This window comes from Tyto alba, unplaced genomic scaffold (genome assembly GCF_018691265.1).
Source record: "Tyto alba isolate M040663 unplaced genomic scaffold, T.alba_DEE_v4.0 Super-Scaffold_26, whole genome shotgun sequence".
Classification (NCBI taxonomy): domain Eukaryota; kingdom Metazoa; phylum Chordata; class Aves; order Strigiformes; family Tytonidae; genus Tyto; species Tyto alba.
The window spans coordinates 1,368,853-1,384,485 of record NW_024881300.1 but is presented as its reverse complement, the minus strand read 5'-3'; the positions used below and the strand labels follow the sequence as shown (position 1 = coordinate 1,384,485).

At 52.8% G+C, this 15,633-nt stretch overlaps 2 protein-coding genes across 5 annotated transcripts in view; one reads left to right on the top strand and one right to left on the bottom strand.

Annotated features, from left to right (window-relative positions):
* The first annotated feature begins 180 nt into the window (after nucleotides 1-180).
* On the top strand, nucleotides 181-2,289 carry CTRL (chymotrypsin like). 2 transcript variants are annotated; one of them, XM_042797582.1, is made up of 7 exons: nucleotides 187-240; nucleotides 376-479; nucleotides 593-672; nucleotides 913-994; nucleotides 1,098-1,278; nucleotides 1,695-1,828; nucleotides 2,013-2,289. In XM_042797582.1, exons 1-7 carry the CDS (start codon nucleotides 189-191, stop codon nucleotides 2,172-2,174), a joined length of 795 nt encoding a protein of 264 aa, XP_042653516.1. In that variant the 5' UTR covers nucleotides 187-188; the 3' UTR covers nucleotides 2,175-2,289. The 2 variants fall into 2 exon arrangements, with proteins under 2 accessions (XP_042653515.1, XP_042653516.1); XM_042797581.1 differs by having other exon boundaries at nucleotides 181-479.
* Nucleotides 2,290-5,557: 3,268 nt separating this feature from the next.
* The window catches only part of PSKH1 (protein serine kinase H1), a 37,419-nt gene continuing 27,343 nt past the window's right edge, over nucleotides 5,558-15,633 (bottom strand). For all 3 annotated transcript variants that reach the window (XM_042797537.1, XM_042797538.1, XM_032985346.2), the window contains one exon: nucleotides 5,558-12,524. In XM_042797537.1, the coding sequence (XP_042653471.1) occupies nucleotides 12,207-12,524 (318 nt within the window). In that variant the 3' untranslated portion in view covers nucleotides 5,558-12,206. The remainder of the gene's footprint in view (nucleotides 12,525-15,633) is intronic.

The window sequence follows — 15,633 nt, the reverse complement described above, 5'->3', positions numbered from 1 at the left end:
CTTCTGGCAGCACGTTCCCGCGTCCCCGCTTGCGTGGGACAAGGTGGGTGCCAGGTTTGGCCCGTCACTGGCTGCCCGCAGCTGGCAGAAGGTGGCAGGGGGGACCTTGCCCTGCCTGGCTACGAGCCACGTGGCTCCCGGCTGCTATAAAGCTCGTGGCCCTGGGGACACGGTACTGTCCTGCCAGGATGGCGTTTCTGTGGGCAGTTGCCTGCCTGGCCCTTGCCAGCACCGTTTCAGGTAAGTGCTGCCCAGAGCCATGGGGATGTACCTCGGGGGGGCAGCGGGACCGGGGCACCCTGGGGACAGTGACACCGAGCCACGGGTGCCTGAGCTTTCCGGGGTCACCCTTGTGCCCTTTTTCCTCTCCCGCAGGCTGCGGGGTGCCCGCCGTCAGCCCCTCGGTGCACTACAGCGAGAGGATCATCAACGGGCAGAACGCGGTGCCCGGCTCGTGGCCCTGGCAGGTGTCCCTGCAGGTACGGCACCGTCCCGCTCCCCGGGCAGCCCCCGCGCCCCGCAGTGGCACGGCGAGCAGGGAGGGGAGCTCTGCCTGCCCAGCCCCAGCTCTTCCTCCCTCTTTCCCCTCCAGACCCGTTCGGGATCCCACTTTTGTGGCGGCTCCTTGATCAACCAGAACTGGGTCGTCACAGCTGCCCACTGCAATTTCAAGTGAGGAGCGAGGCCCGGCCTGGCCCAGACCGGGAGGGGACAGGGGCTCGGGGAGCACTGGCCGTCGCCAAGCAGCTCTTGGGACGGGCCCAAAGGCCAGCACCCGAGGAACCCCGGCTCCCTCCTCGGCTGTGCCCACGGTGGCTTCCCTTGGGCACACAGTGCAGCGCGCCCGGTGCGGCTCCCACCCCCCCGTGGGGGCCGCCACGCGTCCCCCCTGACTCACTTTACCTCTCGCAGCCCGTACTCCCACGTCGTCGTCCTCGGGGAATACGACCTCCGCTCCAACTCGGAGTCCATTCAAGTGAAGACCGTGTCCAGGGTGAGCCAAGCTGACGCGGCCGCTGTCCTGGGACGGGGCTGCAGCTCTGCACCGCGGCTGCTCCCGGCGGGCGGGGATGAAGCCTTCCTGTCTTTCTCGGCAGGCCATCACGAACCCCAACTGGAACCCCAACACCTTCAACAACGACATCACCCTGCTGAAACTCTCCTCGCCCGCCCAGCTGGGCCCCAGCGTGTCCCCCGTCTGCCTGCCCCCCCCCAACCTGGCTCTGCCCACCAACCTCCCCTGCGTCACCACCGGCTGGGGACGCACCAACCCCAACTGTACGTAGAGCCGCAGCCTCGGGGAGGGCTGCCGTCCCTCCCTGGGCTGGGGGGGGGTGTCTGCAGGGTCCGGGGGTGCCCCTGGATTGGGGGGACGCCTCGTGTGCATGTGAGGAGGGGGGAGCTGGGCGGTGGAGTCACCCCGTCTGGGTGCAGAGAAGCGTGCGGACGCGCGCGTTGGGGCAGGCGCACGGGCGTAGGCGCGTGCAGAGGCGAGGGATGACCGTGCACGGGCCCAAGCTTGCCTTTGCTCGCCCGAGGAAAGAGGGGGCACGTCGGCATGGAGGGGGAAAGCGCCTCGCATGGCAGCAACCCCTGTGTTTGGGGAGCTTGCCCCAGGGTGCCCGGGCGCTCCCGCAGGTCCCTGAGGACCCGCCAGCGCCAGGGCGATTTAACGGTGCTTTTTTTCCCCCTAGCCCAAGCCTTGGCGACGCGCCTGCAGCAGGTAACCCTGCCCTTGATCTCCACGAGCCAGTGCATGCAGTACTGGGGCAACCGCATCACCAACTCCATGCTCTGTGCCGGCGGGGCCGGTGCCTCCTCCTGCCAGGTAAGGAGCTGAACCCCCCGCTGCACCCCAGGGAGGGAGGAGGACGACAACACGTGGGGTCTCGCCTCCGTAAAGCCAGAGATTTAAGGCGTAGCACCTGGCCGTGACCCAGGTGCCCAGGGTGGCAGGGACCAGTTTGGAGCAGGCGCTGGGCCCACTAAGCAAGAGGGGTTTTCCTCCCCAGGGTGACTCTGGCGGACCTCTGGTGTACCAGACTGGGAGCACCTGGACCTTGATCGGCATCGTCTCCTTCGGAAACAGCAACTGCAACGTGCGCATGCCGGCCGTCTACACCCGCGTCAGCCTGTTCCGAAACTGGATCAACCAAATTGTCGCTCAGGGATAGAGCCGGGCCCGGAGGGATCCCTTCGCCAGGCGCTGCTCCCGGCACGGTGAGCTCAGCTGAGCTGGAAGCAAGGCACCCCCCACCTCCTAATAAAGCGTTAGCATTTTTGTGCCAACCGCTGCCTCTGGCTCCTTTCCTCCCGCGATGCAGACCCGGGGCCGGGGGGGAAGCCTGGGGCACCCTGTGGTAGGGCGCTCCCCTCCTGATCCCAGCACCTCCCCCAGAGCTGGAGCTCGGTGCCCAGCTGGGAAGGTGCAAAGGCCATGATGCACAGGCAGAGCGGGGAGCAGGGCTGGCTGTGGCTCGGGGAAGGGGGGGGGGGGGGGGTCTTCAAGCCTGGCACCAGCCCAGAGACCACCGCAGCGTTGGGGGGGGGGGGTGATGCTCGCTGTGACGGCCTTGCCACCTGACCCCATCGCAAAGGTTTTGTCCTGGGTTGAGTGAGTGGTGGAGTTTTTGGTGGCAGGGGAGGGGGCTATCGGGGCAGCCCCCTGTGAGAAGCTTCTCGAAGCTCCCCCAGCTCCACGTCAGCTCCACCTCTGTTTGGAAAATTGAGCCAATCTGCTGCGCCTCTGCGATAACGTATTTAAGAAGGGACGTGGTGACGGGCAGTGGGACTGGTGAGGAGGAGCTGCGGCAGCTGTGTGAACACCAAGGTCAGTGGGGGAACGGAGGAAGAAAGGAGGGGGGAGGTGTGCCGGAGCAGAGACCCCCCTGTACCCTGTGGGGAGACGGCAGGGCGGCCCCCCCCCGCCACCCATGGAGATCTACGGTGGAGCAGACATTGAATTATGGCCTGTTGTTCCTGCTCGGCTGATCAAGGTTCTGTGCCCAAAGAAGGCCGGGGTCTCATGGGAAAAGGCAGCCCCGCTGCTGTAATTCAGCACTGGGAGGATTGCAGCATGCGGGGCAGTCCCACGCCGGAGCAGCTCGGGAAGGGCTGCAGCCGTGGGAGGGAATCCAGCCGGAGGAAGTTAGTGACCCATGACGGAGCAGTGTGGGGAACGCTGCGGCCCGTGGGAGGAATTCAAGTCAGAGAAAGTTTGTGGAGGACTGTCTCCTGTGAGAGGGGGACCACGATGGAGCAGGGGGGAACAAGTTCCGGACACTCCCCTCACCGAAGATGAAGGAAGTGGCAGCACTGACTGCACCCCCCATTCCCTGCCCCTGCGCCACTGGGGGAGGAGGTAGAGATATCGGGACCAGAGCTGAGCCCGGGAAGAAGGGAGGGGTGGGGGGAAGGTGTTCTCAAGACGTGGCAATGCTTCTCACTGTCCTACTCTGTTAGGTGTTGTTAGTGTCTGTAATAAATGTATGGTTTTTTTTTTTCTTCCCCTAACGAGTCTGCCTTTTGCTCGTGATCATAAAAGGGGGATTTTCCCCCATCCCAGTCCTATCTTGAACCCCAAGCCTGGCTCTCTGTCCCTTCTCATTGCCGGAGGGGAAGGGAGAGAGAGGTGCTGCATTGTGGTTGGCTGTCAATCAGGCCTAAACCGCGACAGGTTTCCAGCACCAGCTGGTCCCACCACCATCAGCTCCCCCGGGAAAGGGACCGTGGAGCTCCCCAGGCTCAGCACGAGCAAGCGCCTCTTGGCTTGCGATGGAGGGTGGGCGCTGGTGGCTGCGTGGGTGCTTAAAAGATCCTCGCCTGCGATTTGAAGCTGTAACTTGTGTAACAGCTTGGGAACACAGAGCTGAAAGGGAGAAAAGCCAGCAGCAGCTCCGGCTCTTCGGGAAGGTGGGAGGGGGCAGCTGGAGACCAGCACGCTGCTTCACATGCGCGGGTTTGCCAGGTAACGGTGGGAAACTCGAGGCCGACCCAAAGGAAAATCTGAAGCTGGGAACAAAATTCAAGGCCAGGTGACAGGTTTTCAGAAGCAAGCAATGTTTTCACCCGAACAGGTTCCTGAGACAATGGCAGGTGCAAAAAAAAAAAAAAAAAAAAAAAATCTTGTGTTCACACATGGTCAATGAATTAAAACCTGGTTCCTGGCAGCTCCAAATAGAGCCGGTCACAAGGACACTGAGGAGAGGAGGAAGATCAGACCATCCCAACTGAGGTATGTTTTTTTTTTTTTTTTAACTTTACCAGAGATGTGAATGTGATATAAAACCTTTGCTTTGTGAATCACAGGCCGCAAAATACTGCAATCACTCTCTACCAAGCAGTTGCAAAGAAAGCACGATGCTACACAGACACATACCCATGGCTCATGAACAGAGGGTAAAGACAGATAGTTGGGCCCATATGCTTGAGTTTAAAAAAAGCCAAAAAAACAACAAATAAAAAAAAACACCAAACCCCAGAAAAGCTGCTCAAATACAGCCCAGGGCTGATAAGTTTTAGTTTGGTTGGATAAAATTTAGCTTCGTTTAGTGGTCGGCTCTGCAGGGAGCAAGAGCAACTGGAGCAAACTTACAGCAGGGAGCTGGGGCTGGCAGAGAAACCCCAGAAAAGCTGCTGGCTCAGGTTCCCCTGCCTTGGGAAGCCTCACCCGGGACGCAGGGGAGAGGGGCACGGGGGCTGAGCTCCTTGCAAATCTCCCCTGGGGCCGGCAGTAGCAGCTGCGCCCAGTACACACCAGTGCCACCAGCCTGCTGTGACATTTGGAGTGTGCTTTCACTCTGTGGTACCTGAAATAAGACCCGTCCCGTGAAAGCAGGACATTCCGGTTTTGGCTTTCGTGACTTGAAAGACAGTTGAATGTCAGGGCTGTGGGGACGGGCCACACGGGCAGAAGGAACTGGTGGCCACACGGAGCTTCCGACGGGAACTCATCGACTGCAGCACGACGGGTCGCTCGCTCCGTGTGATCAGGTCACTGTCACCCCTGGCACTGCTGGACTGGGTCCCTCGCCCCTGAAAAATCACCTCCCTTCCCGGAGGACCTGGTTGACAAGAGGTGGTTTTTTTCCTTGATTTTTCCCCTTGATCTTACAGGTTTTCCTCTTCACCCATAAAAGCTGCTCAGAGTGAAACCGGAGAGAGCTGCTGTGGGATAACCAGGGTATTTCTCTGGCCCTGTTTGCCACTTTGCAGCCAAAGAAAAGTGAACAAAATGTCCCAAAGTGCCTGTTCAGCCTCCGAATCCTGCCTTCCAGCAAGAGGCTGAGTGCCTGGCTCACCCAGAGCATCCCCGTGGACATCCCAGCCCTGCATAAAGTCTCCCTCAGGCAGCTTCTGGCCTGGAAGCTGCCTTCAAGAAACTTAACAAACTCTTTTACGGGCACTTTGGTCCCTTCTTGCTGTGCTCCAAGAACATGTGAGAGGGGTGAGCAGCTCCTGGCTTTCCACGCGCTTACTCACTTGCCAGAAAGCAGTGCCTTTCAGCAGTCAAGCCCATGTGCAGATCCACCAGCCAGAAGTAATGACAGCAGAGCAGTGGGGTACACAGAATACATTTACATGTTTAGCAGACCGAGTACACAAAATAAATAATTCTGTACACTCTAATCGGAATGTTACAGACTAATTACAATGGTTCAGACCTCATCCTACAAGACAGTCCTTAGTGTAACGACAGGACTTGAAAAGTAAGTCACAGATCTGGATGCTTCTCAAAACAGCCCCGTTAGGAGACAGGCGGGATGCGACCGGAGTTACTTCCAAACCGTTCCAACCCAGCACCGGAAATTTGGCGACCAAAAATAACAGCAAGTGCCGGACGACCTCCGGTCCCGAGAGCTTCCCGGGAGGTGTCTTTCCGTAGCGAAATGCAACGGGAAAACTCACGGCATCTGGGCGTGCTCGCAGGAGCGGCTCCTTTTCAGTGCCCCGCGCCGGGGCTGTGGATCTCCACGTGCAGCGCACGAGCACAGCGCAACGGCATTCGCAAGAGCAGCGAGCGGCGGCGTGCCCGTCGCGCACGGGTGAGCTACAGTGTCACGGTGCAGGGGAGGACAGCAGAAGGAAAAAAAAAAACTGTCACCAGGCAGGCAGCAGCCCCTTGCCTCCTGTGATCCCTCCACCACAGGGACACCGAGGGTGGGAGGCACCGAACTCCATAACGTCATCGCCACCGCGCATCCCTGCTGCTTCACTTTTTTTTTTTTTTTTTTTTTTTTTTTTTTTGGGCAAATTTACTGAAGAATAAGGCACAGCTGACATGCAGGCACCTGCCTCGGGAGCACCCAAGAGCTACGTTCTTAATCCAGGCTGAAAGAGTAGACTGAGTGGTCAAAAAAAAAAAAAGCACCAAAAACCCCCCCGAGAGTGGTGTAGGCAACTTGGGGCTGGGTATCCGGCACCGAGCGGTACAGGCACTTTGTGATATTTTCTGGGATGAAGCCGAGCTGGTGAGAGGCCAGGACACCACCACCCTCCCTGCAAATCCAAGGGCTCATCTGGAATACACCGCGGCCAGGGAACAGAACTCTTCCAGAGGGTGTGATCCCCTCCCTGCCCCAACACCACCCCCGCGTTGCTTTTCATCATTTCGAAAACTAAATTAAGTCAAACAATTGAGATTTGAATTTACCCCGCCTCAACCCCTCCAAAATCTTTAGTATCATCATTTAAAACAGGAATATGGCCCCACAGAGTCTGTAACAGCCAAGCACTGGTTGTCCTACGTTGCACCCGATCAGCTTGAGCTGAGCCTGCGCTGCAGGGTCCTCAAAGGGAGCCTTCTCCCACCTGCAAGGCACCATACGGGTGCTTCTGCCTTGCTCCGGGTCCCACGAAGGCTCCAGCAGAGCCAAAGCCAAAGTTGCTGCCCAGTAACTGAGTTTAGCGTAACTCCCATTCCAGTTTGTGCATCACATAAAAGTTGACTACGCCAGTACTTCAGCCAAACACCCGGCTAGAAAACAGCATTGAGAAATGGAGCTGGGTATAAGAAAGAATGTAAATGACCAGAGCAGAAAAAAATCTGACCTAAAAGGAGGACATACCCAAATTCCAAAGTTAAGAGTTTGAGGGTTTATTGTTTCCAAACCAAATATGTAAGGCCGGCCCTACACTGCAGCTGGTTTCCACACCAGTACCCACGCCAGAGCCTTGCTGTCTGGGCTTACACCCCTGGCGAGGCTGTAAAGCTGTCCCACACGTACAGCTCTGCGTTTCCAAGCACAACGCGGTCCAGGAACTGGCAAGGAGCATCTGGACACTCTCACAACCTCAGGGTTGAACAGCACAGAGTTCTGGATTGAAACAAGGGGGGTTTCTACCGCCACTGGGTTGACGCGGTAGTTTTTAAGAAGCTTGAGAAGGGTTAAAAGAAATTAAACGTGGACAAGTAATTGCTGTTTTAGCAAAATGCATAGAAAAATACATTACACACACAAAAATCTGATGCAAGTCTGTAGACCTCCTAGTGTTATTTCTGGAAGACCTTTTCACATCCATTTCCAATGACCATCCAAAAAAAAAAAAAAAAAAAAAAAAAATCAAGGAATCAACAGGCCATGTTCTTTGAAGACGTAATTCTCTTCTCCAAGAGAGCAGCCAAACTCCCAGGACAAAATGATGGGATTGTTTTACACAGTGCCGCTAAGTTCCAATAGACAAACAACGAGAATTCCCTTTATTCCTTAAATCTGCATTTCCCTGAAACAGAACACGCTGGGAAGCACCGCCCTGAGCTGCTCCATCGTGTCTCATGATGTGAGGAAGTCCCGAACCTACCGACGCCAGCCTCGGCATCTTTAGGCTTCGCTTTCTCCTAGCGTCCCCTAAGATGTCTCCCCGAGGCAGGGTGCTGGTGAATAATCTCCTCGAGACACTGGGGGTTGGTCGCACGTGTCCCTGCCCCAGCATTCAGCACCCCTTCCAGCGGGACTCACGCGTGGGCTAAAATGCTGCCCTTTGGGATCAGCGTGGGAGAAAGAGGTGCCACGCTGAGGAGGCTGCTGAACATCTAAGACTGCAGGTGTGGTCCAAGACCATCCCTCAGCGCACCAAACCCAGATTCCTCTTTGTAAGAGCATCTCCCCCAGGAACGGTGGGAACGTAACTAGAAGAGGGCTGTGCTTGGACAAGGACACGTTACAGTTTGCCACTAGGTGTCATTCCAACTTCATTTTCACAGCCTGAACAAAAGTGCTCTTGAGACTCGCACTCCAGCCAACCTCAAGACCGCAACTCAGCAATGGTCTGGAACGTGCATTTGTTATCTGCGTCCTCCTGGCTAATTCAGTACCAAAGGAAGCCTTCTAAAAACCCCTGTGAGCCAGATAAAGAACCACCATTAAGAGCCAAACAAGAAGGTTTTAACAATTAAAACAGAAGAGCAGAAAAAACATCGCAGAGAGATTTTAGCTTCTAAAATCCCCGAACAAGGCGCCCCTGAAAAGTATAAACTCCTGAGATTTAAGACAAACCAAGCACTGAGATGCTCCTATGGAATATATATGAAGACAGATGATCGAGATAATTCACAGTGAAGAGATTCTTAGAGGACAGATTGGAAGGCACCTGAACTATGGCTCAAAATTACAGCACTTCACCTGTCCCCCCCACCAGACCCAGCTGAAAACGCTCCACAACTGCAAGGATAAAAACACATGAGGAACTGCTCTTAAGCTGGACCTTGCAACATAGCATTTGGACCATCACAGCTTTCCAGACAGAGTGAAAACAGAAAGGCCACAGAGGACTCCAAGGGACACTTGGCCAGCGCTCTGCTCGTCTCCCCTCTGCCCACACATGTTACTGTCTGGGTATAAGAGTTCCTGCAAATATTGAATTTAGAAAAAGAAGAGGGATTGAGCCAAGAGTGTTATAATCAAATGATGGAAGAAAACCCCATGAAGATTTTTTTCCCCACATTTATGTTGATTTTTCCACGCAAACGAGAAAACACTGCATTTGTAAAGAGAATTAGGGTTATTTTTCTAGAAAAGCCAAAGCCCCTTCTGGGTTGGACTTGGTCCTCTCTGGTGCAATTCCCTAGCAGCAGGATACCTGAGGACCACAAACATCCCCACAGCCCAAAGAGGCAGGCTGCAGCTACGCAGTTCTGCTCACGTATGTGAAGGATCCTCCCTTCTAACAGTTTCCCTCCCAGGCACAGAGTATCACCACAGAAAAGTGACACTGTCAGGAACTTCTACAGCAACATCTCACACTTCCCAAAACATATTCCAGCCCACACTCGCCACCAGTGACATCGCTCTGAAATTTTCCTGGTGAAAAACCAATTGCTGAAAAGAGCAACGAAGCAAGAAATGCTACAGATGAGAATATTCTTGTTCTGTTTTGTGAAGGTGGAGAAACAAGCCTGGCCAGACCAGATAAATGAGCCTGACCTCATTTATCCCAGCCCTAGGAGGAGAATGCACGAAGGAACAGCACGGGTAGACACCTGCACAACGCCTGGGCATTCTGATGGCCTCGTGGTTAGAGGGAAGGCTCGCAGGTTCCAGAGGTCCTGGCTCAGTTCATCAGTCTGACCACCTCACGTAGGCCAGATACCCATTTTAAAAACAAACATGCAAGGTAATCTGGGGAAGGCCATGAAAGCACCCGGGATGGAAGAGAGATGGCAGTGCCGGGGTGTAATTCTCCAAACGTGCAGAAGACTCTCGGGAGTAACAGCTCAAAACGAGAAGCAACCTGCGAGAGCAGCCTGCCATCTCCTAAGGCACAGAGCAAGAACAATCTTCCAGCTGACACTTGTCTTAGAGTGATTGCTGCATTTGGAGAGCTGTTTGCAGTAATATGATGGGCACCGAATTGTTTATGAAGCAAAATGTGGCAAGCTGCCTATTTTGTCACAAATCACATCTCGTTCATAGTAACAAACCAAGGAAAACTACGTAGGAAGGTAAAACAAGCTGAAGAAACTTTTTTTTTGTTTTTTTTTTTTCCAGTCTACAGTTGAACAAAACAATTTTTGGTAATTCTGCAGTATCTGTTGATGCTGGTGGGAGAAACACTGCATGTGATATGGTAGGATGGCCACTCGGAGAAAGGGCAGCCTGCAAAGGATGCAGGATTTTTGAAATAATACATGAAACCATGCAAAGGATTCAGAATTCATCCCTGCTACACATATTGGCTGTCCTCAGGTTTCCTTTGCTGTATTCCCCATTGCATGCTTGGATGCACAAGGCTGTGCTCACAGTGGTTATAGCCCATCCCAGCTTTGGGATGGGAAGCACATCCCTAGAAATTCCCTTTTTTTTTTAATTTATTTTTTATTTTTTTTTTCCTTAACACAGAAAAATCAATCTTCTCCCACTGAAGCTGCACTGCTTTGCTGTTGTCTGACCAAGATGGGGCCTGTGGCCAGTAGTCAGAGCTCCCTGGAGATGTGATCGACCACTTAAAACCTTGCTGACACTAAAACACAGTGTCACAGACATCAGCCCTGGGCGGAAAGGCCACGCTCGCCAGCCCCTTGAGCTTGCATAGCCTGCCTCTCCAGCCCAGAGCCAAGCAAGCACTTCAAGGGCACAGCGTGAAGCAAACCACAGGGCTTTGTATGAAAAGCTTCAAAAACCAGCATTCACCTTCACTCCAGGATCTTGGCTCTGCTATCACAAGAAGCCGAACGCACCCTGCGACTGTGCCAACAGCCCCGCTCTGCTGCTCTGACTAGCTGGGAAGATCTCTCAGCAGGCTTGCACAAAGCTCAGCTCTACAGCACCCGCCTCCTCCCCCCAGAGCTCATTCCCAAGAGGTCCCCACATCACCCATCCAGCACAAGGAAACCTAAAAAGGCAGCTTTTTTCCCTGTTGGATTAAGACATACCTAACAGCTCTAAGGATTTTCTGCAACCTCTCCAGGGCGTTATCTCTGCCGACGCTCCAGGATTGGATCTCTGCTATTCGAGCCCCTACCCTGATGCTCTGGAGCCATTTGTGGCCAACCCAACAGCTCCCACCACCACCTCGCTGTCCCCGAGCAGGGGCAGCAAGACTGGGGGCAGAACGGGCATGCAAAGCAGGGGAGCCCCGTAAAATCTGCAGAGGGGGAGCAACACCTGGAACCATCGAAGTTTTGGTGAAGTGACATGGTCGGTAACACCAGCCTGAAGGGCACAAGACACATAACAGCTCACAGGCACGGCAGGGCCACGTCACAGCAAGAACAACAAAGCTTGCATGGTAGGCCCTGGTCTTGCCACAAGCAGGGGATGGATAATTCAAGGGGGACAGCAAGGAACCCCCCCCCCAAAAAGCCTGCCTTGCCGAAGACATCCCTCCGTGTCCCAGTTCCTGCAGGACGAGGATCCCCTTCCCACCCCTCTACCAGGAGCACCCACCCCGTCGTCCGCATCGAAGGAATCAGACTACAGCCCCGAGAGCTCGCGGCACTTCAGCCTGCTTGCCGATTTGCAGAGCAGCACTTGCACAGCTTGAGCAAACCCCTGATGTCATCAGGGGGACGGGAAACCTCGCTGCGTCAGGGAAAACTGCTGTCTGGCATCTCCTCGGTGCTGTATCGGGACGAGGAGCTGGTGGGCAGCACACCGGTGAGTCAGAGCTACTCTACTTCCAACCGCATGTGACTCACACCAGCTTCTCTGCAAAGGCACCAGAGGCTGACTAAACCAGCTCAAAATCTGTGTATATGTAATTTTTAAATACATGTACACACCCACATGTGTATGTGCACACACATACGTGCATGCACACACACACAAAGTGAGTTCTTTTTTCTTTTTTGTATGCAAGTGAGAGCAACTTAACGCTCTGGAATTAATAAATAACTACGAACAACCAAGCTCCTGGGCTACAGAAAGAGCTCTTCTCCCCACGTGGCTCCTTGATTTGTGTATTGCTCGAGGCTCTGAGCTGTGCTCTGAGCCCACAAGGGCTCCCCCGTTTCCCGCTGCGTGGTGGCACAGCTTGCGGGGTGTGATGACCACCATGAGGTTCCCTTTCCTCCGAAGCTGGGGGGGGACGGGGGGACACGGGAGGACACCTCCTCATGGTTGGGGGGGGGGGACACACACACCCCGGGAGGAAGAGAGGGAGGAACCTGGATGTTCCTCGCCGAGTGAGCGTGCCACGAAGGGGGCTGCGCACCTAGACCGCGGAGAAGACCCCCCCGGAAAGCCGCCTGGCAGGTCCCGGCCCGCTGCTCAGCCAGTGTACTGCTGCTGGTAGCGCAGGTTGAGCTCCCGCAGCTCCCGCTCCCGAACCCGCCGCGACTTGTTGGATTTGGTGGAGCGGCTGGAGCGGGTGGACTGCGCAGACTTGGTGCTCTGGCAGCGGGAAGACGCCCTCTTGAGAAGGTTTTGCGAGATGGAGCGGTGTAGGTTCTTCATGGAGGAAGAGGCTGCCATGCTGACCACCCACGGGTGCTTTAAGGCCTGAAGGGCTGTCATCCTGTCGCTGGGGTCCACCGTGAGTAGACGATCGATGAAATCCTTGGCCAGGTTGGACACACTGGGCCAGGGCTGAAACACAAAAGGAATGGTTCGAGTGAAACATCCTGGCTGATTAATTGATTCTTCCCATGCCCAAAAGGCGCTCCGGGACATTCTGCTGCTTCCGTTCCTTCTTTCAGCCTCAAATCTCCCAAGGTGTAACCAAGAGTATCTGCTCAAGGAAAATGAGACACGATTGCTTCAAGAGACTCTGAGAGGGAGAGGCTGAAAAAGTGGGAAATGTCTACACATGCACAGGTACAGCGTGGATCCCTCCAGCAGCTGGGCTCAGGCACTCAGCCCACCCAGTAGCTGACCGTGGATCCCTGTCTTCCCAGCTGCTGGCACCTGGGCACAGCAAGCCCTGAGGCTGCAACCCCCACTCCAGTTGTGGCACGGACCCCCTCACTCGCACCCCAGGGAGCCCTGCACAGGCAGGCTGTCCGGCAGAGCCCCCCCCAGACCCCTCCACACGTGGGCACGCACACGAGTGGTCTGACCCCGGGGTTCTCTTCTGACCCACTTTAAGGCACGCATCTAAGCGAGCAAGCACCGACCTCTGCATCAATCCTGACACCAAGATTAGAGAGATTTTTCCGCCGTGGTACTTGATCTCACTCCCACGTGGAAAATCTAGGAGATTTTGCTACTGGTCAACCCTGAAACAGTCAACTCAGCCCAGCTAGAAACAACCCCATAAAACATTCTAAATTTATACAGATGTTAGATATAGGGAATTTTTCAGGAAAGTTTACCAAGGAAAAAGGAAGAAATTTTTTTACAAAATACTAGTTTTGAAGAAGCAAGCCTGAAATAATTAATTAGTCCTATAATAAATTCCTCCTGTATCCCTCCAAAGTATAGCCATAACAACTTACAAGACAAACATCTACAGCCACACATGCTGGAAATGTTTCATTTCTGACAAAACACTGTGTTTGCACCAATGTGAGAAGTGAGAACATTCGCTTTAGCATGAGGTGAAGGCTGAGCTGTGGACAAAGCGAGGAAGAAAGCTGTGGCAAAATCCACTGTAAAATTGGAGTGGAGGAGGCAGTACGGTTAGCGTAAAAAAACAAGTGTTGAATGGACCCCAGCAACAGCAGGTTTCTGCAATCACTGGGTGTTGTGTGGGTCTTGCCCCTCCTGAAACCACCAATGCTGAATTTTTCAAGTATGTGGAGACCACATCCCAAACAGCATTAAAAAAAAGCTGAGCTGGTTCATGACATGAAGATTTCGATACAAAAATCGAGGTCATGTCTGAGCACATACATGTAACTCAGTGGAATCAGCATGTGTGGTTAAAAAGGAAAAGGCTGCTATTCTGTGTCTTTCATTCCTCACTTTGTTTGGTGAGGAAGAAAGGAACTCAGCCATTCTAAAATTCGGATCTGCCAACTGTACAGTCAGATATAACGCCCTTTTCTTGTGCGAAAGCTCTAAAAAAGGTATGTCCTGGTTTTTTTGAGGTCTGCAATTTGTTGCTAGCAAAAGCAATTTTCCCTTTCAAAAGACTCAAAGGCACTGGCAAGAGAGCTGATCCACGGGAGGATTTTATAATGAAAGGCAGGATGCTCTGAGAGTTACAGCACTGCTCCCGGCCCCGGCCCACGGACAGTCAGTGGTGTGGCCAGGAAAGATGAACTCAAGCTCTAGCTAAGAAACCAGCTACTAGGAAGATCAGGGTACAGAAAGTCTTATTCTACAAGCAATGACTAAAGCAATCTGGCTTAGTCAGCTTAGCTAAAGTGGGACATATCTTCACTTCCAGTAACTATGCAAGAGAAGGGAGTGAAAACGATAGGATCTACTTGATGTAAAGAAAATCTCGTCACATGAATAGAAACTATGAATGATCCTGAATAAAAATGAATGTTCCTGAAATAAAACACTATGAATGTCCTGAAGCTTTTCAGGACAGAAATAGAAAAACTCAGATCCAGAGCACTCAAAAAGGAAGCGCAGCCCTCTTCTGGGGATCAGACACCACTTCTGTGCTTTGAAACCACATCCAAGATCCACTCCCCCCAACATTTCAAGAACAAAATCAGTTTAAAAAAAAATTCTTAAAATCCAAGCTTTTCTGTCTACTACTTTCAAATATAATTAGTTTGTCATGACCTGCCTTAAATCACTTTCTCTTAGCTGGTGAAACGTGTCTTGGCAATGAATGGTAAGAAAAAAAACAGGCACTTGTTAGAATAGAACAGGGACAACCTTTGATCAGAGACTCATTAAAGTGTTCATTTATAAAGAGGATAAATAAAATAGAAAAAAAACCCTTTTCAAATGTAGCAAAAACCATAATGAAGGTGACAACTGCCATTGAATACACTTGTCTGTTTTGCAGAACTACGGACCCTTCGAAGAGCTCAGCCTTTACGCTATTTATAACAACAGAACCAAAAAGCCAAAACTGCCTCTGCCACGGGGAGATATAAATTGCATCTCAAGCCTATACATTTCCTACCAGACTTCTGGATAAGGTGCTTCCTTGGTTAAATAACAGCAGCGAGGATCAACTTGCAAGGCTTAGTCTTTATTGGCACAATCTCAGGTGATACCAGGGTCGTACCATATCTCAATTGGCAGGTCAGCCTTCCTTTTAAACTCTGGATCTGGGGTTACAGATGACCTTTGGGTTCTCCCTTCCATAGATGGACAAACGAAACCCAGCAACAACAGGTTTTGCCTTCACTTCTACCAGGCTTGCCTTCAAAAACTTAAAATCTATTTTCTGTAGCTTTTTTTAGACTCATTTAAGTTATCAGCTATTCATACAGTTAAAATCACACATTCATCATTACTGAATTCCAATCACTTCTTTCTGTGTCCTCCTCCTAGCAGACAGAAAGCTCACCCTGCCCTGTTTCTTTCATAGAGGACTCATTTTCCACTCTCTCAATAATGAGATGCTGATGGGATATCTAAGCTATGTCTATCCAATTTACAGATTTTAACTCAAAGTGATATTAAACGCTGCTGACAATTCTACTGTCCTTGTAGTGATAGCCTTTTAAGAATTCTTTACTATCACCTTCATTACTGTTACCAGCAACTGAGATGACTTAGATATCTTGAAACAGCTTCTGTCTCACTCAAATGGAGAAAACACATTCACATGACTCCAATCGTG